We start from the raw sequence: 26978 nt of genomic DNA on the forward strand, positions 1-26978 counted from the left end.
GGTCATGACTATTTGACAATGTCCCACACAACATCCTTGTCTCTAATCTGTAGAGGCATGGATTTGGCAGATGGACCACTCAGAGGATAAGGCACTGGCTGGATCGTCACACTCAAAGAGTCGTGGTCAATGGCTCAATGTCCATTTGGAGACCAGTGATGAGTGGCTTTCCACAGGAGTCTGTATTGGGACCAGGGTTGTTCAACATCTTTGTTGGAAACAGGGACAGTGGGATTGAGTGCACCCTCAGCAAGCTTGCCAACAACAGCAAACTGTGTGGTGTGGTGCACACGCTGCAGGGAAGGGATGCCATCCAGAGGGACCTTGACAGGCTTGAGGGGTGGGCCTGTACAAACCTCGTGAAGTTCAACAAGGCCAAGTGCAAGGTCCTACATGTGGGTTGGGGCAATCCCAAGTGCAAATACAGGCTGGGTGGAGAATGGATTAAGACCAGCCCTGAGGAGAAGGACTTGGGTGTGTTCATTGATGAGAAGCTCAACATGACCTGGCAACGTGTGCTTGCAGCCCAGAAAGCCAACTGTGTCCTGGGCTGCATCAAAAGCAGCGTGACCAGCAGGTTGAGGGAGGTAATTCTGCCCCTCTCCTCTGCTCTTGTGAGACCCCACCTGGAGTAGTGCGTCCAGCTCTGGAGTCCTCAGCACAGGAAAGACATGGACCTGTTGGAGTGAGTCCAGAGGAGGGCCATGGAAATGATCAGAGGGCTGGACCACCTCCCATATGAGGACAGGCTGAGAGAGTTGGGGTTCACCTGGAGAAACTTATAGCAGCCTTCCAGTACTTAAAGGGGGCCTATGGGAGAGATGAGGAGGCACTCTTTATCAGGGAGTGCAGTGATAGGACGAGGGGTAACAGTTTTAAACCAAGAGGGTAGATTGAGATAAGATATTAGGAAGAAATTTTTTACTGTGAGGGTGGTGAGGCACTGGAACAGGTTGCCCAGAGAAGCTGTGGATGCCCCATCCCTGGAGGTGTTCAGGTTGGATGGGCCTTTGAGCAATCTGATCTCGTGGAGGGTGTCCCTGCCCATGGCAGGGGGGTTGGACCTAGATGATCTTTAAGGTCCCTTCCAACCCAAACCATTCTGTGATTCTATGATTTCAAGCCAAATAGCCCAGGTTGGCATTAGATTAATCAGCAAACCCAGCCCTTTCAAGGCAACGGCTGCCTCTGTGCTAGCCTTTGGCAGGGATGTTGTGGCAGGAGGAGGGGAGAAGACTTTCTTATTACACCAGGTGCTGCGCGAGTTGTCTTCCACACACGCTCACTACGTGCAGCCGGGTTTGCATGAATTGCTGATTGTGTAAGAAGTATACGTATGATGCAGCTCCGCGCAGGGGTTTGACTTGAAAAACATCATGTGGTGCGTGAGGTTGAGCATGACTGTGACTGGCTTTGCCAGCTCCCAAACACTCTCTGCTGGGTTACTTAAAATTTTGTCTGGGCGAAAAAACTCTAGATCAGAAAGCGTCAACAGGAGAAAAATAATGGCAGAGCGATTTGGAGAACTTCCTGTCTCCGGGAGCATTACTGCTGTAAACAGTGGCCATGCCAAGTGCTGAACCACTGCCCTCAGTCCAATAACAATAAATCTATTTTTTGGTTCTGCAGAGCTCTGCTTGTATGTTTTTGAAACTTGGGCTAACGATGAGGATGAGGCAGATGCTGTCCTCTAAGCATTTTCTTTTTATTTTTGCCACGATAAAAGGAGTTGGACTTACCAGGATGCTGCTTAGGGAAAACAAAGTACCTTTCTAGATGAAGAGGTTATGTAATTTCAAGAGATCTGTTTGCCCTGTGGCTTTTTTTTTCCTTTGTTTTTGTTTTGCTTTTTTATTTTGGTGTGCCCTCCTCCAGAATCTGCTTGAGTTTTGGTAAAAATATATTTTTCTGTCTACCCATGTACCTATATATGTACGTACCTGTATTACAACTCAAGTAACAGCTGCTGTTTTGTAATCAAAATGAAATAATTCTGAGAGATTAATTAGGATCCTGGCTTCAGGGCCAGCTAGTGAACTTCAGATCACTATCCTATGGCATACAGTTCTTGTCAGCTCACTCAGGTTTATCAGAAGTGAGGATGCTGCAAATCAGTGGCTTACAGTTGTTGTCAGGAGAGTCTTTTCCAGCTTAGTCATGTGCATAAACCCTCATCAGTCTCTGTTCCCTTCTAAAAACCCTTTAGCAGCAGTAAAAAAATACTTTTTTTTTCTATTACCTTAATGCTGTGTGACTCTCCACCTCTTTTGCTCCCATTCTACTTCTCCCCTGTTTTTCCCATCATATTATTTCAACAGTTTCCTCAGCCTCTCCAAATTGACCTTATTCCCTTCATCTGTGTCCTTCATCAATCTCTGTCTCTTGTTCTCCTTCCTCTATTGATGCTCCTTGAGAGCTGCTGCCTCTAAGCACAAATTGGGATTTCTGTGTGAGCCTTTATCACGGGAGCAGGTTTTGGCCTCAAGGTATGCTGCTAGGAACTATCCTTAATTCCTTTCGCCCTTTTCTACCCGTTGCCTTCGAGTACAGTGAGCTACCTGCAGTGTGGTGCAGGCGAGGAGTGGGCACCACGTGGGGGACAGGGAGGATGTTCTGGGGACCAAGGTGAGAGGCAAGGAGGAGGGAAGCAGCTGCTTTGAGGCCTGAGGCCATAAGAGCTCTTCAGCGGGGCGGTACTTGGAGCAGTGTGTATGCACATCAGTTCCCTGAAATTTAGGGAGGAACTGAAGGAAACGCTTTGTCAAGGCCACAATGTTTCCACAGCCTAGACTTTATGCACCACAAGTCTAACAAAGTCACGTCCATATCTGAGGCCACAGAGGTTGCTCTATGTTTGAAGATTGTCTCTGGTGGAACTTGGCAGGTTCCAAGTTTGTAATGGCAGTGTTATCTCCCCCATCACTGACTGCATGGATCTCCATCAAGTGACCCCAGACCTCTTCCAAGCTCTGAAATCAATGCACATTGCATTAGCGTAATGACAGCACAGAGGAGTCCTTCCTCTAAGAAAATGAACTCAGAGTAAACAGTCCCAGCACACACTCAAACACTCAGCTAGCTACTGAAGAAGTGACTTCTCAGGTTGTCTTCTGGTGTTCCCCTGCTTCAGGCCACTGCAGGCAGAAGTCTCTCGCTTGCTAAAATGGCACTGTTGATCATAAAAGTGCTCCTTGCCTTTCATATTCAGAGTAGCACATTGCTCTTCCACTGAACCCACACCTTCCTTGTTCCCTGTACCTGGTGCCTCTGCCTGCAGCCATGCCAAGAGGTCATGTTCACTGCTCTGTAGGGCAAGGAGCATGTTTGTTCCCAGCTCCAGCTCCATGCCAGAGCACTAACTTATGCCAGCATCTGTCTAGCCAGGTAGCCGGGCTAGGGTTAGTCACAAATGAAAGCCAACGCTGGAAAAAGGGAGAGGAACTGAGACAAAATCCAGGGCTCAAAGGGCCTTTTCTAGGTTCACAGGACAGTGCACCATGACATGAAGGTGCTCAGAACAGGATCTGCCAAAAAACACAACACCCATTACACCAAGGTTTTCCCAGCCTGGCAGTTAGGCAAAGGATGAGAACAAGGCTTTGAGGGGTCCAAAAACAAAAGCAGTCCTTGGAGAAGAGACTGGAACAAGGCGCTCCCTTTGCCCTAAACGTGGCAGCCACCAGCCCCGAGAGCCAGGCAGGCACCACCCCCTGCCCAAAGGACCTCTCCACCACCCAAAGACCCTCCAGCCAGGAAACCTGCAGGGCTGAGGACTCTGCCACACCACCGCAGCCGTCTGGCCAGGGTGCCCTTCAGGGAGGTGTGAAGTGTACATCTGAGGCACATCCTAGGGACCAGGGAGCTTCCCTGGAGAAATGCCCCAACTCTTAAATCAGGAGAAGGGGCCACCATGAGAGGCTGTGTCAAGCGGGTGAGGCTGGAGCAGCAGCTCCCAGACCAAACCTCCTCGAGGAGAGGGGCAGAGGATGGCTCAGGCTGTGGGTCCTGGCCAGGCTGACCGCACCAAGCTGCTCCTTGCCAGAGGCTGAGCTTGTGGCCTCGTGGGCTCAGGGCTGTTCAGAGGAGAAGCCCCCTCAGATATCCTCTGCCTCTGCTGCTAGGCATCACCTAGGGGGTGGGGGGTGGGAGGGATGATTTGGGTGTAATTTTGGACTTAAGGATTTAAATCAAACCTGAATCGCTCTTCAGGCAGCTAAATCCTTTTGTGAATCTGGGCCTTAACCTTTTCATGTCTCTTTCATCGCCCATAAAGTGTGGGTGATAATTTCTACCTCAAAAAGCTTATTAATGGTTTGAAATTATAGCTGGGTTAAGGACTATTATTAGGCTTAAGGATCCCAAGGCATTTTCTCTGAATAGGTGGTACCTTTGCATTTAAGTAATTTTGTTTTGAGCTGTCCTTTCCATCTGGTGTCTGGTGTTCCTGTTGCTGTTTTTCCCTTTCCCTGAAATGTTCGACAGTGATGGAGCAGTCTGCTGAACGATTGTTTCTTCATTCCACCCTAGAGCTGGGTGCGCTTCGTGGAGGCTAAGTCATTTCTGAACACTTATTCACAAAAAGCCCAAGCTCCGGTATAGAGAAGCACTTAATTTAAAACTAAAATTATATTGCACTGAGAAAAAAAAATCAAAACTCTCTAATATGTGGTAGGTCACAGCTTGAAAGCAGAGGTTCAGTTTTTGGGGTAGCCCACTCATAGGAGCATCAGAGATTTCCATTAGAGTCATCTTTGGGGAAAAAAATAATTCTACCTTCTCAATCTGTGTTCAAATATTAGTGACATGTATGTTTGTATAAACTGCATACATACATTTCAAGTCTTAAAAATATTTTAACAATAAGCATTGCATTTTAAAACTCAAACTGTCATTTCTTTGTGCTGCCACTCCGCTGCAGAAACCGGGCACCCCATAGCATCTCGTTCTTCCTGTGCTATAATTATTGTCTCCACCCAAGTTCATAAGAATTTTATAGTGGTTACTGCAGCAACTCCACTTACAGTTAGAGGCCGCTTGGCTTTTCCATTAAAAGGTCTTCCCCTCTATCCTAGTCTTTTAATGCTTTAATCCATTTTGCAAACTTGATCAGCAGGCTTTCAGTCTAAGAAGGCATCCCACCCCAAAAATTCAGTTAAAACAGGTCACTTAGGTTGTCTTTTAAAACAGGATGAAAAACACTTTTTTTTTTAATATGTTATCAAACGTCATTACTCTGTTGCACACACTCACACACATACACCTCCATCACAGAGCCTAAAAGCTGGTATTTACATAGGACGTAAACCTAAGGATGCTAAAGTTCAGATCATGTTCCTGCCAGCCAAGATCCTACCACAGCTTGAAAAAGCGTCTCTTCTGAAATTAGAAATCACAATATAGGGGGATACCTAGTGGTTTTGTGTGTTTATGGATTGTTGATGTTGGCATACAAAAGTGACTAATGTCTAAGTTAGCTACTGGGTGTCACCCTAAGCTGACTATTGTAGGACACACTGTCTTCAGACGCCTCCTTCTTGCCACCCCAGTCCCAAATCTCTTAACACTATGCCTCTTCTCCTCAGTTCATTTATCCTAAAGTTCACAGATGTCCTCCTACCCAAATTCTGCTGCAGCTCACTTCCTGATAAATGGCAGGATTCATGGCCATGACCATTCAGTACCCACACCTGGTATCTCCTGCTACTCAACTGCCATAGGTTTTTCTCTGAACAGAAGTAGTTATCCTTTTGTGGCATCTGCTGAAGCACATTCACAGGATTTGTGTGATAACATGAAGGTAGTGGAAGTAGTAAAGTGAGCGAGGGAACCCGAAGGAATACAATTGAGGCTGATGCCTTGCATCTAACATTTTAGACATGAACACTTTAAATGAGTTCATTGCAAATCCAAGTTTCTCAAGCAGAGAAGGGCCATCAGGTGCCTCACAGGCGAACAGTGGAGCAGTAGCAGCGGCAGTGGCGGCTGCACTTTTGCACACATCATCAGGCTGTCAGGGAAGGGATTAGCACAGAGGCCCCTGCAAGGCAGGAGGAGGTGGTGGACGGTATCATCATGACAGCACATGGGACTGGGAAGTGAAACTGCTCACGAGAGCAGAAGTGAAACTGGCTGCACACAAACTCTTGTCAAATGAAAATGTAAACAACTGGCCAAAAAAAAAAAAAAAAAGAGAAAAATTGTAGCTGTTTTAGTGAGCCGAATCCCACTCCTGCAATGCTTGAGAATGTGAGCGATCCCTATTTCTGCAACAGAGAATCACTCTTTTGAGGGCTTCAGATCAAATACTAAAGGTGTTATTTGCTACAGTAATGGATAAAAAGCAGCATTCAGGTGAAGAAGATGTGATTTTTGAGTTGATGGTGACAGGTTTCTGGGATGCTGGGTGTTGTCATTTTTTTGTTTGTTCCATCAGGAAGTTGTTCTTTTTCCCGAGGAAAGGGATTTGAAGGTTGGTACCACTGTAGCAAAGGAAAGGGGGGAAAAGGCAACTTCAGGACCTGCTACCTGTGTGGCCATTCTTCAGTGCAAACGGAAGTGTGTAGTGTAGAGAACAGGTCTTGTAGCACACCTGGTACACCTGATGACAAGGGGCATGCACAAAACATTGCTGTGCATCACCAAGAAGTGTCTGCTGGAATAGCTGCTGAGGGCCTGAGTCAGCCTCATTTTAACAGCTGAAGGTTACACTGAGTATACAACCAGCTTCTGCATCTGTTTGTTTAAATATTTCATGTCCACATTATGCAGGCTTAGGGTTATTTTTTTGACTTATGAAATGAGAATATTGTCAGGTACAATTTCCAGAAGAGTGTCAGGGACTGTCTTTATCACCCACATAATGGTTTTAAGGTAAAATTCAATTTTAGTGACTGCTTAGGTTGAGAGCATCTCTGTTAATGTCACTTGGTTTCAGCTAGGTAATTTTGGTTGCTTAATATAGTTCCTGTGTTGCCTTAGGTTAAACATATGTACACTTCACCAAAATAATGCCTTGAAATTATTCCACCCCAGACACAACCTTCCTCCAGCCTTCTCGTGTAAGAAATCCTCAAAGCCACGGCAGGAAAGGCAGGGGCTCTGCTGCTCTCCACCACAGCATTTGACTTGTTAGCTGAAAAAAGCTTGGAGAATGGACAGGGAGGAAAAGAGTCTTGTTTAAGCACTAGGTAGTGTGCTGCAGGGAGCTGGGAAGGAAAGGGAAGGGGAGAAGCCAGCATCAGCTGCATTCCCACAAGAGCAAGATGCTTTTCCACAGCTTATTGCAAAACAAATTCAGTAGCTCATAGCTGGGTCCAAGTTTGCAGCAGGGCCACTTCTGGCCATTTGCATGACAACTTGGCGCCATATGAATCCAGAACAAAACACCTATTGATTTAATGCAATGGAGATTTCATTCTGGGTAAGTAGATGCTATGTAAACATAGATATAAGAACTTCCTGGAGTGAGACACTCAACAGAAATGTTCAAAAGTATGCCTTTATGCTGACCAAAGCTGGTTTGGCAGGAGGCAAGTGGGTGTATTTCCCAAATCTCCAACTTGACACACACTTACACCTGCAAAATATCCCTATAAATACTATTGCCTGTGCAACTGATTTGCATGTGTAGTTCTTGCGTTTCTATGGGCAATCACAACAATTTGCTGACATCTCCCCATGTTCGCATTTGTCTGTTTGGATCATTGGTCTGTGGTGGTCAAAGTTTGTAAACCATATACAGCATGGTAGCAGATCAAGTGAATAACAGTTTTTTCTCATATTTATATTCAGTGTTATCTGTGGTGCTGATGGTAAACAAATTATGGGGTGTTTTTGTTTTTGTTTTTTTTGATGCTGCTTACTTCAGATGCACCTTTTTTTCTGATGAAATAGCCACTGCACCAAACACAACAAGCAAAATTATATTCTGACTGTGTGAAACTGTCACCAGGGACAGGAAAAGAGAGTCACCATCTGAGCACAGAATTTGGAATTGTGCAGGTTTTTTGCAATTGGATATGCAACTTCAACATTTACCAAAATATTTCACTCATATGATGCGCAGCTGTTAACTAATGAAGGGTCAAATTATGTTGGCTCTTCTCATCATCTTCTCGTCATCTGATTACATTCAGAGTATTCAGTGGCTTAAGTGGCAAAATTTGGCCCCAGTGTATAATAGTCAACATTTGAGAATGAATATGCAAGAGTGTGTGTATTACATCCTGCCCAGAGATACAGTCAGATATGTTATTAAAATGCAGTAGACATCTTCACTTTGACAGATACCCAGGAAGATGTTTTGATAAATTGTGAATATGTATAAAATTGATCATTTAGCATGGTTTAATAAAAGTACATACATAAGCACTAAAAAGTAGGAGCTGGATTTAAAAAAAAGTATTATAATCTTTCTTACTAGAACCTGGAAGACTCTCACTAATATGATAGAAATGTCTGTAATATAATTTGTATTGCATTTGTATATTACATTTCATATTTTTCCATCTATACCTTTTGTCCTTGTCAGCACAAGCATTCTTGGCTCCTTCCCTTTTTTCTTCTTCTTTTTATCTAATAATTTACTGTAACAATTTTAAAAACAATCTCTAATGATACACCTGTGATCATCAGAACAAATCCCAAAAGCAAAATACAGTAATTGTAACTACATCATCTGTTAGCCTCCCTTTCCTCCCCCTACCATGGGCAAACCTCTGAAGCTTTAACTCCATTCTTTTTCTGTCCTCATTTGGATGAACTGGATGAAATGGAATCAATGGCTCTTTTTGCCCAAGAAAGCCCTGGATTAAAATGAAGTGATAGGTTAAAGATGTGGCCTCTCATGCCTGAAGTGTACCTGTTCTCATTCACTTTGTATCTGCCCATGCAGTCACTTATATTTTAAGTGTGCCTTCCCACCCCAGACCCATCTGGTCACAACGCTGCTCAGGGATGACTAAAGCAGCACGCAGGAGCTTCATGTGACCATGCCGTCACCCGGGATTCATTTTTTCCCCCTTGGTTCCTCTCAAACATTCCCAGGGGCTGTAGCTTACAAGCCTATTGCTCCCTCTAGAGCCCTTCAGTGCTGTTCTGGGGGACCACTTAAATAATCTCTCATGCTAGATGTGAGCTCACTCTGTGGTTTGCTTCCAGGCTCTGTCAAAGAGGATGCAGACTGAATGCAGACTTGAAGTTCCTGTGTTGCAGTGCAGAGCACAGCCACACCACCTTCAGATGCTTGGATCTTGGAGGCTGATCCTCACTACTTGCTGGTCCAGGAACAGTGTTGCTGAGCAGGCACCAGCAGACAATATTGTGCTTTGTGATTCCTGTTAAGTTCTTGCCACATTGAACAGCATCAGGGGATCTCATGAGTAATCCTGCAAAGTCATGAGCTGGGGACAACTGGTTTAATCTGTCTGACTTCGGCTGTCAGATCAGCAGTGGCTCTTGAGGGGACTGTTGATAGTACAATCTCTGGCAAATCCATCAACAGAGTCTCTAGCTATCATTTCAAAAGTCAGTATTGCATTTTCACCAGAAATGCTACTGTTTCCATTATTTTTTTCTGAAAGGGGTCTGACCTTAATGCTCTTGCAAAAATAAACATTACCAAGCAGTTTTTCCTACCCTACTTGTGAGAGAAGACTTGACAGAAGCAGTGATTCTTGTGCTCTGCCCTTACGCATATGAGGGTATGCTTGATGTCTGTGAGAAGGGCTTCCAAAGGCAGAGCCCTGTCCCACATCTGGAGAACGTAATCCTTGTGTTCATGAGGTGCTATGTGCCTAATATTAGGAGCTTCCAGGGACAGTTACAGAGAGTGCGACAGCCTCTGAAGTGACTCTTGCATCCCAGCGAGGCGCAGCTTGACATTGACATCACCCTTCAGCCTTCCACCATTGTCAGAGATGCCCATGATGATGCAGTAGTGATTGCCTTCAGTATACTGAGGCACGCATCATGGACCCAAGCTATTTTGTGTATGGTTTTCTGCAGGTTCATGGGACGTTTAACCCAGAGGGTCTCAGATTTTTACGTTAGCTAATGGAGGGCTATGTACCGGCTTGCTGTGACTGCTGGGATGTCATCGAATTGTCGAATGACTATCTGAGGCATCCAAACCAGGCCAGTGTTTCAGAATGTCATCTTGAGCTGCTTAGTAACTCTTTACAGTCACTAAGGAGGTCAGTCCTTCATTTAGGCTGTCTGACACAGTTTCAGTGGCACCATCCCCCTTTCTGAGCTGAGCAGAAACACTAAGTGCTCAGTGTGATTCTTCTACTGATAGTGAGGAGATCCACTTACTTAGGCATCAGAAATCATGGCATCCAATATAGGCTCCAATGATAGAGAATCTGAATACAGCCTCCACTGACTAATCTGGTATTATTTCCACCAGTATCGTCTGCTGCATGCTGTATATGTGTGTGTGTGCATGAGCATGTGCACGTGCTTGTGCTTAAGTGTATTATGCAAGTGTATTTTGAAAACAAAAATTTATCTTCTACCTTGGCTATATCATAATATGTAAAAGAAAGGAGGAGACGTTTGTAGTCATGCGGTCACCCCCAAACAGGTATATCCATTAACCATAGATTTCAATAACAATACCTCCAATCTAAATCTACCTTTGTCAACCAGACACACAAATGATGAATAATGTAGAAGCTATGAATAGCAGTGACAAAACCACTTAATAAAGCTACATGTAAATGAAACAGAATAACCAGAGAAAAAACACAGCCAGAATTATTGGTAAGCAGCAATGAGTGACATGTAGGTTTATGGTTATATAGTCCTGTGGTTAACCAGTATGTGGTTAATGAATAGTCTTCTGTCAACAAGAAGTAAGCTAAGTATCTTCCTGCTTTTGACAACTTGTGTCACAACCTTATACAGGCTCTGAAATCAAGTCTGTTCTGTAGAAAGTCTTGAAAGTAACTTCAGCTCCCTCTTCTTGTAGACTGGCAATGCGCACACATTTTACTACATTTTACTATTGTTATAACTTTTTTTCTCCATTTCTTTTCTACCTGGATAATCCACAAGAGCCTTCTAAAGAAATGAATTGACTATATATTCTAGCAAAGCAGCAGGAACACCTTACCTAATGCATCAGCATTTGTCAAAAAAAAAAAAAAGGGGGGGGGGGGGGAAGCAAGATGGAAATACTGCAGATTAGTAAAGAGAATAATGTATGTTTTCAGTCTCTTTCCATCTTAGTGATCTAGGTGTTGTATATAACAATACAGGGAAATTATTTTTAGAAACTACAGGTGCCTCTCTGATGTATGTTAAGTCTAATGCTAAAGGTGATAAAGTATTTTGGAAGGAAGTTTATTGAACTTTATTACTGATGTCTCATAGAAAAATGTGTTATGCTGGTGGAGAAACAGTAACAAAGCTGTAAAGTTTTATCATGTGATTTGATATTTAAAGAATGTCAAGAACACAGCGGTCCTTGTTCTGGGTAGATGTAGGACCCAAGAGTTGAGGGCCAAAGGCCCTAAGACAGGGACTTGTGGTTCTGCTGCAGTTCTTTTGATCTCAGGGACTGCTTTCTCATGAGGATGTGGAGGTGGGAAGACACTGGCCTGCGATTTGCAAGGCTTGTGTTTCAGCTTCTGTTTTGTCAGGGCTGTGATTCAGGATTATAGTTGGATTTAGTTTCAGCAGCCAAAGTAGTTAGCATCACTGGCCACAGGCTTCCTGTGCGATCTTGGCCAAGACACTTTATCTCCCCACAGTTCCTCATCCATAGAGTGGGGAGAATACCTCCTTAATTCACAGGGACATGATGAGGACAGTTTCCAGTAACAGCTATGTGTGTGTGCTCCCAGTGATGTTGATGCAGACCATTAGCACCAAAGTAGGAACTGCATTAAGAGAAGTATTGAATTGCAAGTGAATGGCAGATGGGGGGGGGGGGGAATATTGCTGCTAGAGGCAGGCGTTAGTGTTTACATTTATATTTAAATTTATATTTATTTATATAGACAAATGAAGCAAACAATAAAAATGGGAAGTCTTACAAGGGAAGAATCTCAGCACTCAGGAGGGCTGGAGCCACGTGGTAAAATGAAGCAGGCAGATCTGTGTGGAAAGCTTACACAGCGTGTGCCCAAAAGAGGAGAACCTCAATTTTCTTACAACAGTTCCTGGCTATCTAACTTGGGGTGATGTCCCTTGATGTCTCTTACTGATAACAAAGATTCCTGTCAGTATCTGAGTCCTCTGTGATGCTGAGATAACTATGCTAAACCTGCTGACAGGCAATGTTTTTATTGTTGTCCAGGCCAAAGCCGTAATGTATGCTTATATGAGGTCTTATCAAAAATGCAGAAAGTTACTTTTGTTATTTAAAAAATGCCTGAAGTAAATGCTGGCAATGGCCATAAACAGATCCAGAGGTAGCAGGATCTGAATGCACTGCAGTCACAAGGGGATACAAAACCTTTCCCAGCATCATCAAAACAAGTACTTTTCCCAACTTAGAGCTGTGCCATGCACATAACAGTTTTGAAAAGGCCTTCACAATTTTCTTACTGAATAATAGAAAACCTAAGCATAATGCTCTGCTATGTCTTCATAAAATGTTTTAATTCTCTGTGGACAAGCCGTAGGGATTTTTTTTTTCCATTCCCTTGTTTCTTGGCATTGCAGTAGCAGATTATTTTTAAAGGGTTCTGATTCGCAGTATGGAATTGATCTAATGCTATCTTCAACCACAAAGCGTGGGATTTTACGTTCTGCCTAGGGGATTTGAGCACCCAGTTCTCTTTAATTTTAACAAGTGCTGTTGATCAGATTCCCATGGCAGTTTTGGAAGAGTCAGCCATGATTTCTAAGCCTCTCTGAACTACCACCCTTTAGAAAATACAAATAATGTATCAGCAGTCATGTAGATCAGATAAACTCTAACTGTTAGGGGTAACCTCCTTTTTTTACAAAGTGTAGATCATTTAAATATAAATTAATTTTTTCTCTGAATGCTTTGAGCAGTTGCCACAGAGGGAACGCATCCAGCACCAGGCAGTTGTGAGGTTATACACCCTGCTCTATGGGCACATATATATCTTCAGATACAGACAGTTAAAGTGTTTTAGTGCCGTTTGGTGTGTTTGACTGCTATCTGAAATGAGTACACCTTTTGTCAACGTATATGCTCAGAAACATTTTTTTTTTTCCTTTTGCAGGGAAAAGCTTCACGCTGACTATCACAGTCTTCACAAATCCACCACAAGTAGCCACGTACCACAGAGCCATCAAGATAACAGTGGACGGACCTCGTGAGCCCAGAAGTAAGTGAGCTAACATCAGTATTTGCAGAAGGCCAAGTTGACTGTTTTAGTATAGGAGTTCATCACCAGCCACATGAAATGCAGCAAAACACAGAGCATGTAGAGCAGTGACTGTGTTTTAAGCCAAGGCTGTCCTACGAATGGTTTTAATTATGCCTTCCTGAAGCCTTGTTTTTCATGAGTGTCCAGCTGATCTAGAATATGACTTGCATTGCATTTCTAAAGTATCCAGGGATAGATCACCTGGGGATGATTTTGATCATACCCAAAAGCTGACAGAAGGGATGCTGGTAAAAGGTGGGCAGCGTATACCTCACACGTCACTTCTTGGTAGTCTTGCCTTTCAGACGTTAAGAGAGTTTTAAAGCATTGGAAACCAATATGTCATTGACCTAACTTTTCAAAAATAAATACACGCCAGAGAGAGGACACCTGGTTGCTGCTTTGTGGAGTTCAGTGTACCTCGTGCCATTGTATAGCTTAGGAGCACCCATGCTCACAGACAGCCAACCTTTTCTCTTTTTTTTTTTCCTTTCTTTTTTTAAGAATTAAGTACAAGGAAAAAGTTGTATGGTTTGATATCTCCAGGGGAATACCTGCACCCTTCACACAGGCAGTTGTTTGGTTCGGTCAGCAAGGGCAGGCTGTTTTGTCTGGGGGGTGAAGTGGAGTGAGGGTGGAGCAGATCCGCAGCTATAGACGCTTCAGCAGCACATGTGCTGCCTGTTACCAGAGGCAATCATTAACCTCAGTCACCAGCCCAAATGGGGCATTTTCTTATTTTTATCGAAATGCCCTCATGGAAATTGAGGTTTGTGGTTAGTTTCTTGCACTCCTCCTGCATGCTTGGCAGAAGTTCTGGCTGTTGCTTAAGTGGAATCATCCCAGGAGAAGAGAGCAGCAGGATTCAAACACCCACTAGAGAATGAGACTCGCAGCTCAGGGTTGCTTAACTAGGGAATGGAGGAAAAGAAAGGTTTGAAACTTCCACTAAAATAGCTTAGAAAACTCATGTCTTGTCTGTGCATTTTCTTCTTGAGCCTTTCATGTGTCTGAGTTGCATGATGATGCTGCATGCATTTAGTGGAAAACTCTGACCTATATTTTTTGAATTTGAAGCCAGACTTTAAAACAAATACTGCTCACGGGATAAGGCTTCTTATTTAGTTTGGTGTTCGTTTGTTTGTTTGTTTTTTAAAAGTGTGGTTGAATTGTCCCTGAAAAATATCCCCAGTGAACCAGGCAGCTGTGCACATAAAAAAAATATTGGTATTTGCAAGTTCCAGATTTGCATATGCAATTACCTGGGCATGTTCATAGTTTGCAGACAACAAATAAGCTGTATTTTTTTTAATGTGAATCTGCTAGAACGGTAAGAAACAAAATCATCCTGTGGGCATACCTACGGTTTTAAATCAATTCTTCAGTTGGTATAATAGTTAATATTTAATAAGATTCTACATTTTAAAAAGGAAGTAGAGCTATAATACATACTGAAGCAACACACGTATCTTCCTGACTCATATGTATGTAAAAGCTTCCTTGTAAATAATTGTACTGTGTTGTAGGCAGATCAGCTGCATAGTGGAGGAGGCTTTATGCATGTCAGGAAGAGAGGTCAGGCTTCCCCCTCAGTCGGAATGCGAAGCTCTTTTTATCGCCAAGTCATTCATGACGCAGCATAGAAGGGATTGTGCTCCCTTCATTTGTAAGTGGGCTGCAAAGTCCTTCAGTTTGACTTCTCACCAAGGGTTTCTGAATAGCAGTGGCTGTCACGATCAGTCTGGTATTTCCTCTCCTCCTTATGCTGAGATACAGATTGGCCTATAGAGATGCACCACAGGCTGCAAAGGAAAAACGAAGTGGTATCCAGTGCATTCGCTGTTCTGAGACAGTTCTGGCAGGTCTGGGCTATATGTTTATTTTTTATACTCGCGCTCGGTGGGTTTATCCTCTTTTGCATTGGTCCAATTAGATGCGTAGCCTGTACAAAAACAGATTGCGGGGCTCTAACCTGTGCAAACCCACCTACAAGATTTGCAGTTAGACATATCAAAACACTCATACTGTGTATTGAAGGGATTTAAAATGATATCAGCCTTTTTGTATTCAAAATAAAAACTGCAAGATTAGGGTGTTTCAAGTTTCAGTAATCAATATTTGGGAACGTTCATGCTTACATATCTATGACTCATTCTCTCACTTAAGGAATTAGAGAAATACTGAGAGGTATTTTCTAAGGTGTCCCAATTCAAAAGAAATCAGTGGAAGACAGTAATGGGAACAAAATTAGAAACTGCTGTCTTACAGAGATCTAGAAAAAACATGATGAAGTCCAAAAGCAACTCCAGCAACACTTTTTGATTCATTTACTTTATAACAGTTCTGAGCCAGTTTGAATTCTAGTGAGTGCCTGCATTCTCTGTGAAAAATGTGGGAAGGTAAGGGGCCATTTCTGAGTACGGAGACCATCTGAGACAAAAGTCAGAACTTCACACCAGGACAACTTTTACTGAACTTTACAGGGTGTAGAAATGCCTTTTTTTTTTTTTTTTTTAAAGCCTTTAAATTGATGAACTTAAGAAATAACAGAAACATTTTCTTTTGACTTCAAAGAATGTCAAATCAAGAGCAGTTTCTGAGCCAGAAATAGATGGGTTCTCAAAGCAGGTTTTTTAATGAAAATGGGCAGCCTCTTCAACCAGGCATGCTCAGGGAAAAAACTTCAAAAAGTAATACAAAGGAGTATTTGAAGTCATTTTTGGAAAACAGAAGAATACCCAAACCAAAGGCTCCAAAAGCAAATATGCAAAGCACAGACCTTTTGGCTCTCTGGGATGTGTGGAGATATCACAATAGGTGATGATAACACGGTGTGCATTATCATATCTGACACCTTCACTCTGCACAAAGGCCTGTAGACTGGGTTCTTGCACGTCCCATTGCATATTTGGTCATGGTTATTGTGACGGCCAGGTGTTTCCCTAGCAGGATATTTGCCTATGTAACTACTGTATTTGCATTTACAACTGTGATAATTACTTGTGCACAGGATTTATACCATTGTCCTTTTTTTGCTGTTGAATTTCTGGCTGTGCCTATCCAGACAATACTTCTTATTACATTATCATGGCTTGTGGACAGAGCCAAGGTACTTACGAATCTGGCTGTTACTCCACTGCTTTCATTATGTATTTTTAAAATCTCTTTTGAACTTAGCATTTTCATTCTCCAGCTTTAAATAAATGCTTATTTTCAAAATTTTGTATAAAAAGAAATAATAGTGCACTGTCAGGGAGAAGGGCAGGATGACCTAACCCATCATTTTCTTCTCCAACTTCTATGATTCTATGATTCATAAAGCAATTTATGTTTTTATGAGCTAAGTCCATGGGGAAAATCATTAACAGTAACCAGATCAAGAGTAGTGCTCCTGATGAAAATACTTTTGGTTAGGAAACTTGGTAGAAATAGTATGACTCTTAAATTAAATATTTCCCTTAGGCCATTTGACCTACTGTGTACGTCTGCTGAAAAATTAGATTTTTCTTCTTTTGACTGCTTCTTTCTGGTTTTCTCATTGAATTGTTTTAACCTACATAGCTCTGAAAAATTCACTAATGGACCAGGTGCTTGAAAATGATGCAAAATGAAAAGGTTACATGGATTTAGCCCCAGTAGGCCTGAGATGTCCAAGGTTAAGCTGGGCATTAAATGTGATTATCACATATTGGAGATGTGGTTTTCCCAAATACTTTTTTGGCATCCTTATATCAAAAGGCAGGATGCTGAGGAGGAGAGAGAGAGAGAATGGTATTGCTGAGCGGGATTTGAGACTGAGCTTAAAAAGCTGTTCGCCCAAGAGGCACCTTTGTAGGGACAGAAATTTCCTTTTGCCTCCTCGCAAAGCTAGTCAGTAGGGGGGTACATCTTTGATCAACTGAAGCTAAGGGCACCCTCAGACCCTGCTCTGAAGTGATCCCATCTCACTTATAAGGTTCAAGGAAAACCCATGGCCTATAGCTGTTCTGAAGGAAAACTCCAAATGCCACCTCGTCCATCCTGAGGCCTTTTTTAGGGAATCCCCAAGGGCTGCTGGTCTCAGGTGCACCTGATCTGCTTATCTTTCCCCCTGCCCTGCTCAACGTTTGCCCACAGATCTTATACTCCCAGAGCAGCTTCTGGGAGGAGAGTCAGCACAGCCAGCAAGGGGCCAGCATCCCCCATGCCCTGGCAGAAGTGAGGAAGACTCTCCACATGTCAGGCTGTGGAGGGATGATTCCTCTGAGGGTTTCACATCACTCCCACCTTCAGCCTTTCATGCAAGGAAAAGCCAAATTGTTCTCCAAAAAATCTTTTAGTCTCAATGAGTTGAAATAATATTAAATGCCTCCGTTTCTTGCTTGCTTTCTGCTGCAAATGCCTCCATCTGTTGGAAACTGTGACTAACATATGCCAATGAACAGTTTTAAAACCATGAAAAAATGAATCATTGTGTCATTGGAATAGACCCGCTGTATGGATTTCAGTGTTGTCATATCGGAGCCTTCCATTCACCTGGAGACTTACAGTGCCTAAATGCAGCTTAGCAGAAAACATGTAGAGGAAAAGCTGGTGGTTACAAGTTGATTGTCCATATAACAGAAATGCAGTGGGGACTCTTTCTTCCTTTGCTAACACTAGCTGTGTGCCCCGTAGCACACCACCCTCTCAGTATCACAACCCAACTTTGCTAATTGCTTTTTAAAAAATGTTGGCTTAGGTACTTGCTCCCAAGAGCTGCCAATCTAAACAGACCATGTACAGACAAAAGAAAGGGATGGGCTGAAAGAACTGCCGATGGTTGAGCACTGCTGGGTCTATGCCTGTGTGCTTGTGTCCCAGCGTCCTATTGTCCGGGTGACACTGACGTGGGCGGACTAGTGCTTAAATTACGGGTGCACTCTGGGGACATCTGTAGTTGGCTTGTGCAATGGTTATGTGCAAGTGTGCGGTGACTGGGAGAAATTAGAAAACATCGCTAGCTCAAGTTCACACAATGTGACTTGCTGCATTGCTGTCTCTAAATGGGTACAGGTCGGCAGGGGATCACTGTTGGTTTTCTTTCTGTCTGTGTGTGTGTGCATGTGCATGCATCTCACCAAAGGACGGACAAAGAAGAGCGACTGAACCCATTTAAATAAAATAAAGCCGTATGTTATTGCAAGGACATGCTTGCAGGCCGAAGGAGCTGTTTCTGAGCAGGCAGGACAGTCCTAGCACCCCCCAGCAGCCAGGCCAGCTCCACAGTCCCCCAGAGCAGCAAGGGAACAACAGCCTAAAGTGTATGTCCTGCCATTGGGCACGTCTGCCCCGGCTGTGAAAGCTGTGCATTCTCCCAGCCCATTTTTCATAATGAAAGTACACAGAGAGCGAAAAGAGCAGAGAGCAGTTTGTCCCTTTGTGACTTGTGTTTTTTGAAGAAAAGTGAAGAGTGAGGAGGAAATCAGCCTGTTTCCATTATGCACGCACTTTCACACAACCACCCTGAATTACTCCACTGATATAGCTCTGGCCCTTCTGGCTTAGCATAGGACTGTATAGCACAAGAGCATCACATAGCACAGGACCACCTGACACTGGATGTTCAAAGTTTGGCTGCAGTACAGGACCAGAGCTCACGTTTCTGGATGCAGTCAGCTCTGCAGAGCATCCGTGGGCACTTCCACAGCTCTTGGGTCCCTCGTGTCCCAGAAGAACTCTCTGTGCCCCACATCCCAGCTACTTGGCAAGCTGCTTCTCCTGTGCGAGGGGATGGCACAGCAGCTGGGGCTGGGGTCGGTCCCCTCATGGTGGCTGGTGGGGCTGGCACAGCACCAGTCTGGTGCCTGAGGTCTCAGAGTCCCCTCACCTGGCCACCCTGGGGGGCTTTCACTGGCAGCAGAAACCTGAAGCAAAGCCTATGCTTTCAAGCAGTTAATTTCAGACTGGAAATCATACAGACCTACCAGCAGGCATGCTAGCCAGAAACTGGAAAGACCACTAAAAGCAATGTGTAGCTGCTGTAACTACCCTGGCACAAAGATCCCCCAGTTCGGGAAAGGTCCAGGCTTGACCTGCCTCCTATGGCCTTTAACTACGACTGCTGTCTGCAGCTCCTAAAACCAGTGCTGATTGTTCTCCATAAGATTTGCAAAGGATTATTACATTTATATGAATGCTCAGCACTCCCTGGCATAACAGTGATAGGGTGGATCCTCTTTGTCCTACTCAATAGGTAGGACCTCAATAGGTTTTTAATACCAGGATCCTTGAAGTTTCACGGTGCAGGTGTTTTTTTCCATATGGAAAGCATGGAACAGGATTATTTTCCCTGGCATTTTTCAGTCTCACTGCTAAGTCAGTTAGAGTCGATGTCAGGTGATGTGAGGCAGGGAATTTGTAATTTTAGTTCAATAAAATTGTCAAATATGTGCAATATAAAATCTTGTGTCAACACTGGTTTTCTGAGAGTGTGGTAGCTCATATGTATTTGCTGGCTTAGTTATTTGGCAGTTTTTTTAAAGATACACAGAAGTGGTGACAGGACAAGCTCCTTCCTTGCATAAGGCAGGTAAACAGGAAACCAGAGTTGCTGTGGTATGGGCTCGGAACAGAGGTAAGACTGGCCCAGTCCTATAGAAATTATTTCAACTCCTTTTTTGAGTCACTTAATCCCACACAACTCTTCTCCCTCTCCCCCCCCCGCACTAATATGATTTTAAATTGAGAACAGGTAGGTAGTTATTTTTAACTTCTTTCACTTTTTTCGTCCTTGTCAACTTTTGAGTTTTGAACTTAATATCCATAATTTTGTTGCCTAGTGGTTGAACGGCTACAAAGACTGCGGTGAATGTTTTTAAGTGTTTACTTGTATTTGCATGGTGGATTCTTAAGGGATATACAGCCTCAGTCTCCCTCTGCTGAAATCAGTGGGCAAGTACTCTGTAACAGTGACAAAAGCAGAATTAAGTGAATGTATATCACTTCTGAAAATGTTTCCTAAGCAGTCAGTAGGTCTGACTTTCTCTTGTCAACTGCACTTACCCACAAAGAATTTGTAGCTGTTGAGATCAGTGAATGAGTCTTTTAGGGGGTGTGGGAGAATTTTCCATAGAAATACAGAAAAAGACTGAATAGATGCCACTTGCGTTTTGTGTGTGTGTGTGCATGCAAAGAAAAGCATTAATATGCAGCACTCTGGTGAGCAGGTTGGCCATAGGGGATGTGACTATACACTGGTCCCCACTGAAGACCCTGGGTCACTGAGATGCCGAATACCTTTCCAGTGAAGTTAGTTGATGGTGCTCTGAATCAAAGATTTATGAGTCTGGTCTTTAATCCGTCATGTTTCTTCAGACAGCAAAGATGGACTTTTGAATGGCAGTCATTAAACATGAGGCAGCTAAAGTTTTGAAGAGGCTGCTGGGGTTTTGCATGAGCGGGGGAAGGATGGACTTGTAATTCAAACCCCATGTGGCACCTGCCTACTGTGGTTTTAAGGGTGTCATACTGCCCCTGCCCTTCCTAGAAGGAGGTCAGCTAGCAAAGCTGCGCTGCTGGAGCATTGGTCAACAATCCCGCTGTCCCCTCCGGGGTTCACCGCCAAATGCCTACCGCACTGCTGGCAGACCAGAAACTTTCCTGCAGGGATGGGCTGGAGGACAGCAGAACCCGATGGCACACAACCTCTGCCACCTGCTTCCTTCACCCTGCTCTCCGCAGGAGGTAGGAGAGAGGGCCTTCTCTTCCTCAGGCTCCTAAGGGAACTGAGAGAAAGGGGAGGGAAACTTTCACCCTGTCTGAAGTGGTCAGACACTCCTGTTCACCGAACAAGCTTTTGGCAGTGCAGGACCTTTTCTGAAGCCTCTGTTTTTGAGGAGTTTCCTTACCTGTGGGTTTACCAAAACAAAATGTGTCTAAGAGAAAGGCTGGATGAAGCTGTGTGGCACTTTCAGCAAACAGCCCTATTTTCTTCTTGGAACATAACTGGAAGGGGTGAAAATCCATCTGCACTGCAGTCCCTCCCAACTTCACCTGCCCTGGATTGTCGAAAAGTGCATCAGTTTCCTCCTTGCAGGCCCATTTGAAAACACTGCAGGCTTTTGCTTCATCATCTGTCACCCATTGTGAAGAACGCAAAAAGGACTTTTGCTCTGCACCTCCATTTGTGCCCTTGCTCTTTTCTCATCCACTGCAGCTGGAAACTGTAATGAGTAAATGCATTTTCTGTTACTGTTAATGATAAATCTTGGTCGGACTGTTCCTGTGTCAGTGCTGCATGGGTCTGTGCAAAGAGTGAGGGAGAGCAATGCTTGAGAGGGGCCATCCTGACTCAGCTTCTGAACTGTAAGAGAAAGAGTTGTCTGTTGTATGAGGGCACAATCTGCTTGTTAGTACCTGAAACACATCCTAAAGAGACAGAAGGATGGAAACATCTTCCTTGCCTTCTTTAATCATGGGACACTAAGGAACAGCCTGTAAAAATGGGAGGAGACACAAGAAAAAACTTAACCAGCCACAATTGAAAAGTTGATTTTTGGGTTTTTTTTAGTGGTGCCCAACCTTTATTCTTCCTTTGCAGAGTTTTGTAGTTTGAGTCCATTAAGCACAACATGCACCAAGCCATCTTCTTAAGGCTGACCAGTCCAGAAAAGCCAGGCTGTGTCATAACCTTAGCACATAAAGCTGCAGAAAAATTTAGGCGACAGTGTTGATTTAATTATTAAGGATTCTGTTTGTCTGAGTCTGTCTGCCTCTCCTACCTACACCCTGCATTGCGGGCTGTTCTTCATTACCTGCTCTGCCTATCTTCGCAATCTAGCCGCAAACAGTTTTGGTTGACCACACCACTTCCCTCTTGAAAGTTAATACTGTTTGACTCATTCTGTACTGCTAACACCAAGCCAAAGAAAACAAGCCAAAGAATAACCTGCTTGTATGCAGTTTGGAAACTTCTCAGAGGCCCTGCTTTCAAAATGCTATACAGTAGCTTACTATATCTCTCTGCAGCTGCGAAGAAAATGAGGAAAGCACAAAATGGTTCAAGAACCTAAAATAAAGACTAGGCAGAACCACATGAAATTTATGAGCTTTCAGTGAACTGTAGTCCTGTTAGGCACAATGGAGCATTAGTACAGAGGAGGGACTGCTTAGTAACCTACAGATTAAAATATCCAAACTCATTTCTTTGGACAAACAGGTACTTTCCAGTATTGTGCGGAAACACCAGTCACTGGGCTTGGTAAAAGCAATGGTTCAAGGGAGGCATGTAGCCATCTAATACTTTTTTTGGACAGGAGCAAAGTTTTTTGCAACTTGTCAAAGTCTAAATGGTCAGTATCCGTGGGGGGTAAATTACCTTTGTGTTGACAAACTCCCCTGGTTTACATAAACAGTGAGCCACAGGAGTTGACCTTTAAGTTGCAGGTCTCTTGTTCAATCTGTCTGAGGCTGAATGATGAAGACCTTTCACTGTCTAGAGATATTTTTGGTGGGCTTATGAAATGTATTTCTGTCCAAGCTATTTCTCTGACCACCAACACCGTGATATTTGTGCAACCCACTTTCCTGTTCACTTGTCCTCTCAGAGGCACTGCAAAGGTGGCAAATGCTATCACCCCCACTTTACCTAACTCAGGCTGAGGGAGGGGGTCCAGATTCATCCCACCTAAGCTTATGCATTTGGTTAAGGTGCCTGAATTAGGAGCCCAGTCCCCTGTATTCAGTGGAGAGACAACCTTCTCCCAAAGGCTGCTCAAATGGCGCCTCAGTCCTTGCTGCCTGAGCCTTGTGTTTCTGCACCTATTCTTTGGACAGAGGTGTCTTTTTGTGCCTGTATTTTTCTTGGTTGCCTGCTGAGCTGCTGGTTGGCTGGTTGTGTCTCATTCTGCACCCACTCTCTCATACATATCTTCAACTATGATGTCTCAGCCCATGGCCAGAGGGTATTCTTATGGCAGTTTGTACGTGTGGGAAGATGCAAACTATAAAGAAACAAAAGAGGCTTTTGGCAACGTGATGCTTAAGTTGGGAGTCATTCAAACTTTGTCAAGGAGTCAGGATTTTTAAAGTATATACATTGACATGGGGGAAAGGGAAAAGAAAGCAAAGGGTATAATTTTGCAGACTAATTTAACTTTCATGAACAACTTCTTCCTTCCAAACTCGTAATGCTCGGTTGCCTTACTGCAACTTCACTGTGATGACCTAATTCCTGGGGTGAACCCACAGAATAATTGCACTTCCATGACAGAAATAGAGGACCCATACACATTAGATTCATCATAAGTTTTGGTGGATCCATGGCAAGCAAGATGATTGTACTTTAAGTGGGATATATGTCTGTGCATTGCTATTGCTAGTATGGCACAGGCCTCACTAGCAGAGCTGAGGGGAGAGGAAGTGCATTTCCTGCCTTGCAAAAATTGTCAAGATTGCTTTTTCTGGCTGTGGTACCTCAGGGTAGACGTGAGGCTTTTCGTATGTTCATCAGGAGGCAGGGAGAGCGCTCGAGGGACTCATCCCGGAGGAGCCCAGTCTCGCAGGCAGCATGCCGGCTGGAGTGAGGGAGACCGGCAGCCTCCACTTGTCCCTTTCCTGGGGACGTTCCCTGCTGGAGCTCTCCCGATGCAGCTGGATAGTGAATCAGTGACGAAAAGTGCTCTCAGCTTGCAGTTAGGGCACTCACCTGGAAAACAGGAAAGCAAAGTTTGTTTTCTAGTATAGACCAGGCAAGAGGGGCTTGATCCCAACTCTCCCACTTACTCTCATTTATTCTGGGGCAGGACTCCCTCTCTTCACAAATTCTGCTCCACCTGTAGGGTCTGTGTAATTTTTTTTTAAAAGCACTGATTTAAAAAAGAAGAGGTAAGAAAAAAAATATTGCCAAAAATATTGTCTAGTGTTAAAACTCATAAGAAAAAAATAAACCAGCTGCTCAGGGTGCATGTTGTTACAGTGGGGCAACTAACCCTCTGACGGAGGTGCAAGAAGCTACCTGGGGTTTCCCCAGGCAAAGTGGGGATTTACTTGCCGTGTAAATCTTTGTTCACCTTTTGGCTATCACTGGGCACTTGCTCAACCCACAGCCAAATTGGATCACTTGGTGGAAAAATTAAATGCTCAGCAAAGGATAGTACCTGAAATATCTAGTCTGTCTGCAGTTACTCGGAGTAACAAGTAGATTTTTCCATAGAGACACAGAAAGTGTGAAGTTTGCCAGGGAGCTGATAGAAGTGCATCTGGAAGGGCTTCTCCATGTCAGCCTGCCTGTGCTTGGTGTTGCTTGGCATTCTTCTTCTGAAGGGTGGCTGGATGTCAGCCTGACCATTGAATCACATAATATCCAGCCTCATTCACACATTCCCCAGCACCTCGTGCCTACAGTCAGGTCAGTCTGATGACCAACACTGATTCTGCTGGTAATTACAGACATGGCATGAAAAAGTTTAGCATAATATCTATCATCATCCACCACGATGTTCCTTCTGTCTGGAAGGAAGGCTTGCATTGTACAGTGTTTAAGAAAAACAAACAAAAAAAAAATTGCTGATGAGTCTACTCAAAGCTCTGACTACCATCACCACCATTATTTTTCCTTGCTACAGCAATAATACTTTTAACTGAGGAAAGAGAAAATATTCCACAGTGTGTCCAATTTCTTTTTTAGGAACTTTTTACATTATATTTTAACACTATACAAGAAGTTGGTGAGCTCTGACGCTGTCCTGTACTGATCCTTCTAATGCCTGAGTGTGGTATAAGTCTTTTCCAAGTGATGGAAACTAGAGAGGAACCACTCTGCAGACTGGTTTTATTTTCAGGTGTGATTTTCTAGAGCCTTGTGGCCTGCTGTGTAACAAGGGTTAGTGCCTTATGCTAAGCACATGCATACATCTCTGCAGGATCAGCAGATGATGTCCTAGAAAAGTTATACTACTCACTCTTTCAGTGCAGATAGGAAATCAGGAAAAAAGAGTATGCAAAGTATTTTGTATCTGAGACATCTGGCACATAGAAAAATATTATTGGTTTATGCACTTATGGTACTATTTCTATTTTTAGCAAAAAAAATGCTTTTTTTGCGAGCAGGATAGCTGATTTTCAAGCATTTGCATTTCCCAGCTTGGTAGTATTATAGAAGCACTATACTTTAACTCACTTTTGTTTACAAGAATATATCATTTTTTCCACTAAAGATAGTGTGCTCACTTCTAGACTAATGTGAAAGAGTATATTTTCTTCTCTTAGCTCCATGGCACAAAACAATGTTTACCACTGTATTAACCAGACACAATGAAACATGACTTATTTTCTACCCCACTAGAGCTGGAGCCAAACCAAAGCCCTCAACACAAACAGCCCTGAAAAGAGGAGATGCTTGGATCGAGGTCCAATGCAGTTACAAGAAGCCAGCTTTTGTTAAACCAAAGCATTGAGTCTCATCAGTTGCTCCCTATTTCAGCAACGTCTGACCAAATGCTGTATTTTGCTGTGTATAATCCACTTTTTGGGCGTGAAGTCTCCATTTCCAGCCTGGGAAAAAGAGGGGCAGAGGAGGGAGGGGGAAATATTCTGCTCCCCTCAGGGAGAAAGATCTCCGTTTAATCAAACTCCCCTTACACTATCTCTACGCAAGTACAACCTGCTGATTTGGGGCAGAAAACCTGTAGATTACACATACAAAAACCTGCAGTGTTTCTGCTCTGGTCTGCCTCTGGCTGAGATGCTCAGCAGCCATGAGCCAGAGTCTTCATCAGACATCTGGTTCCCCAAGCCCAAACCTTTTGCGGGCATTAGTACCTTTCAATGCACCAGCTCCAAGTAGTCAGATTTGTGAGTGAATGAGAGCAAGCAACAGAAGGGTATACTCATCCTGTCAACCATTTAAAAGAGAAAAAGATGTCTACTAATCCATTCCAGCAGTGTTTACTTGTAAATCGGTCCTTGGTACCCACAGGAATTTCGGTAGCTTCAGCTGGCAGAAGGAGAGTACTGATGGTCTCATACCTTTCCTTAGCCTCTCTTTTACCTGCTTCTCCCCCTCTGAACCTGAAAGGCATCTAGCCACTCTTTTAAAAACTAGGCTAAAAGGAAGGTAATGGGAAACCTGTTTCTTTTTCTGCACCTGGAAGCAGCCCGGAGCGCTGCTGCTGTCATCTCCACAGAGCCAGCTGCAGTGTGAAACCCAGACCAGGCAACCATTCCCAATGAGTGCTTGATGTGCAAAAAAAAAGGGGCTGCCAAGGCACTTTGTTCTTGTCATTTCCACATCCAGAGCCTCAACCAGATGGCCACAGGCCAAGCTGAGTGCACAGCGGTCTCTTAAAGTCTGTAAAACTGCATTTCCCTCCCATTGAAAGGGAAAGCACTTTCATGTTGTGTTGCTGTAAAAGTATCAGAAAAGCTAATGTTTTCTCTTCCTTCCTTGTTTAATATTCTACATCAAAAAAATCTGCCTGGCCTTGCTGAGACAGTATTTGAAAGAGATAAGGGGAAAAAGTATCCAAAAGTCCCCAAACCCTGTGGTTTAGCCAAGCAGCATCTCAAACACTGACCCTGCAACTCAAGGCAAAAAAAAAAAATGCTGCCCTTTTCTTTCCTCTGCTAGTACCTGCAAATTGATGCTTGACAAAAAGCAGAGGGACA

General features: G+C 43.7%; 1 protein-coding gene across 1 annotated transcript in view; it reads left to right on the forward strand.

The window, feature by feature from the left end:
• Nucleotides 1-26978, forward strand: part of RUNX1 (runt-related transcription factor 1) — a gene marked incomplete at its 5' end in the record, with an annotated part of 68827 nt that overhangs the window by 6247 nt on the left and 35602 nt on the right. The window contains one exon of the mRNA XM_010079952.1: nt 13206-13310. Within this exon, the coding sequence (XP_010078254.1) occupies nt 13206-13310 (105 nt within the window). The remainder of the gene's footprint in view (nt 1-13205; nt 13311-26978) is intronic.

This window comes from Pterocles gutturalis, unplaced genomic scaffold, assembly GCF_000699245.1.
Source record: "Pterocles gutturalis isolate BGI_N339 unplaced genomic scaffold, ASM69924v1 scaffold36439, whole genome shotgun sequence".
Taxonomy (NCBI): domain Eukaryota; kingdom Metazoa; phylum Chordata; class Aves; order Pterocliformes; family Pteroclidae; genus Pterocles; species Pterocles gutturalis.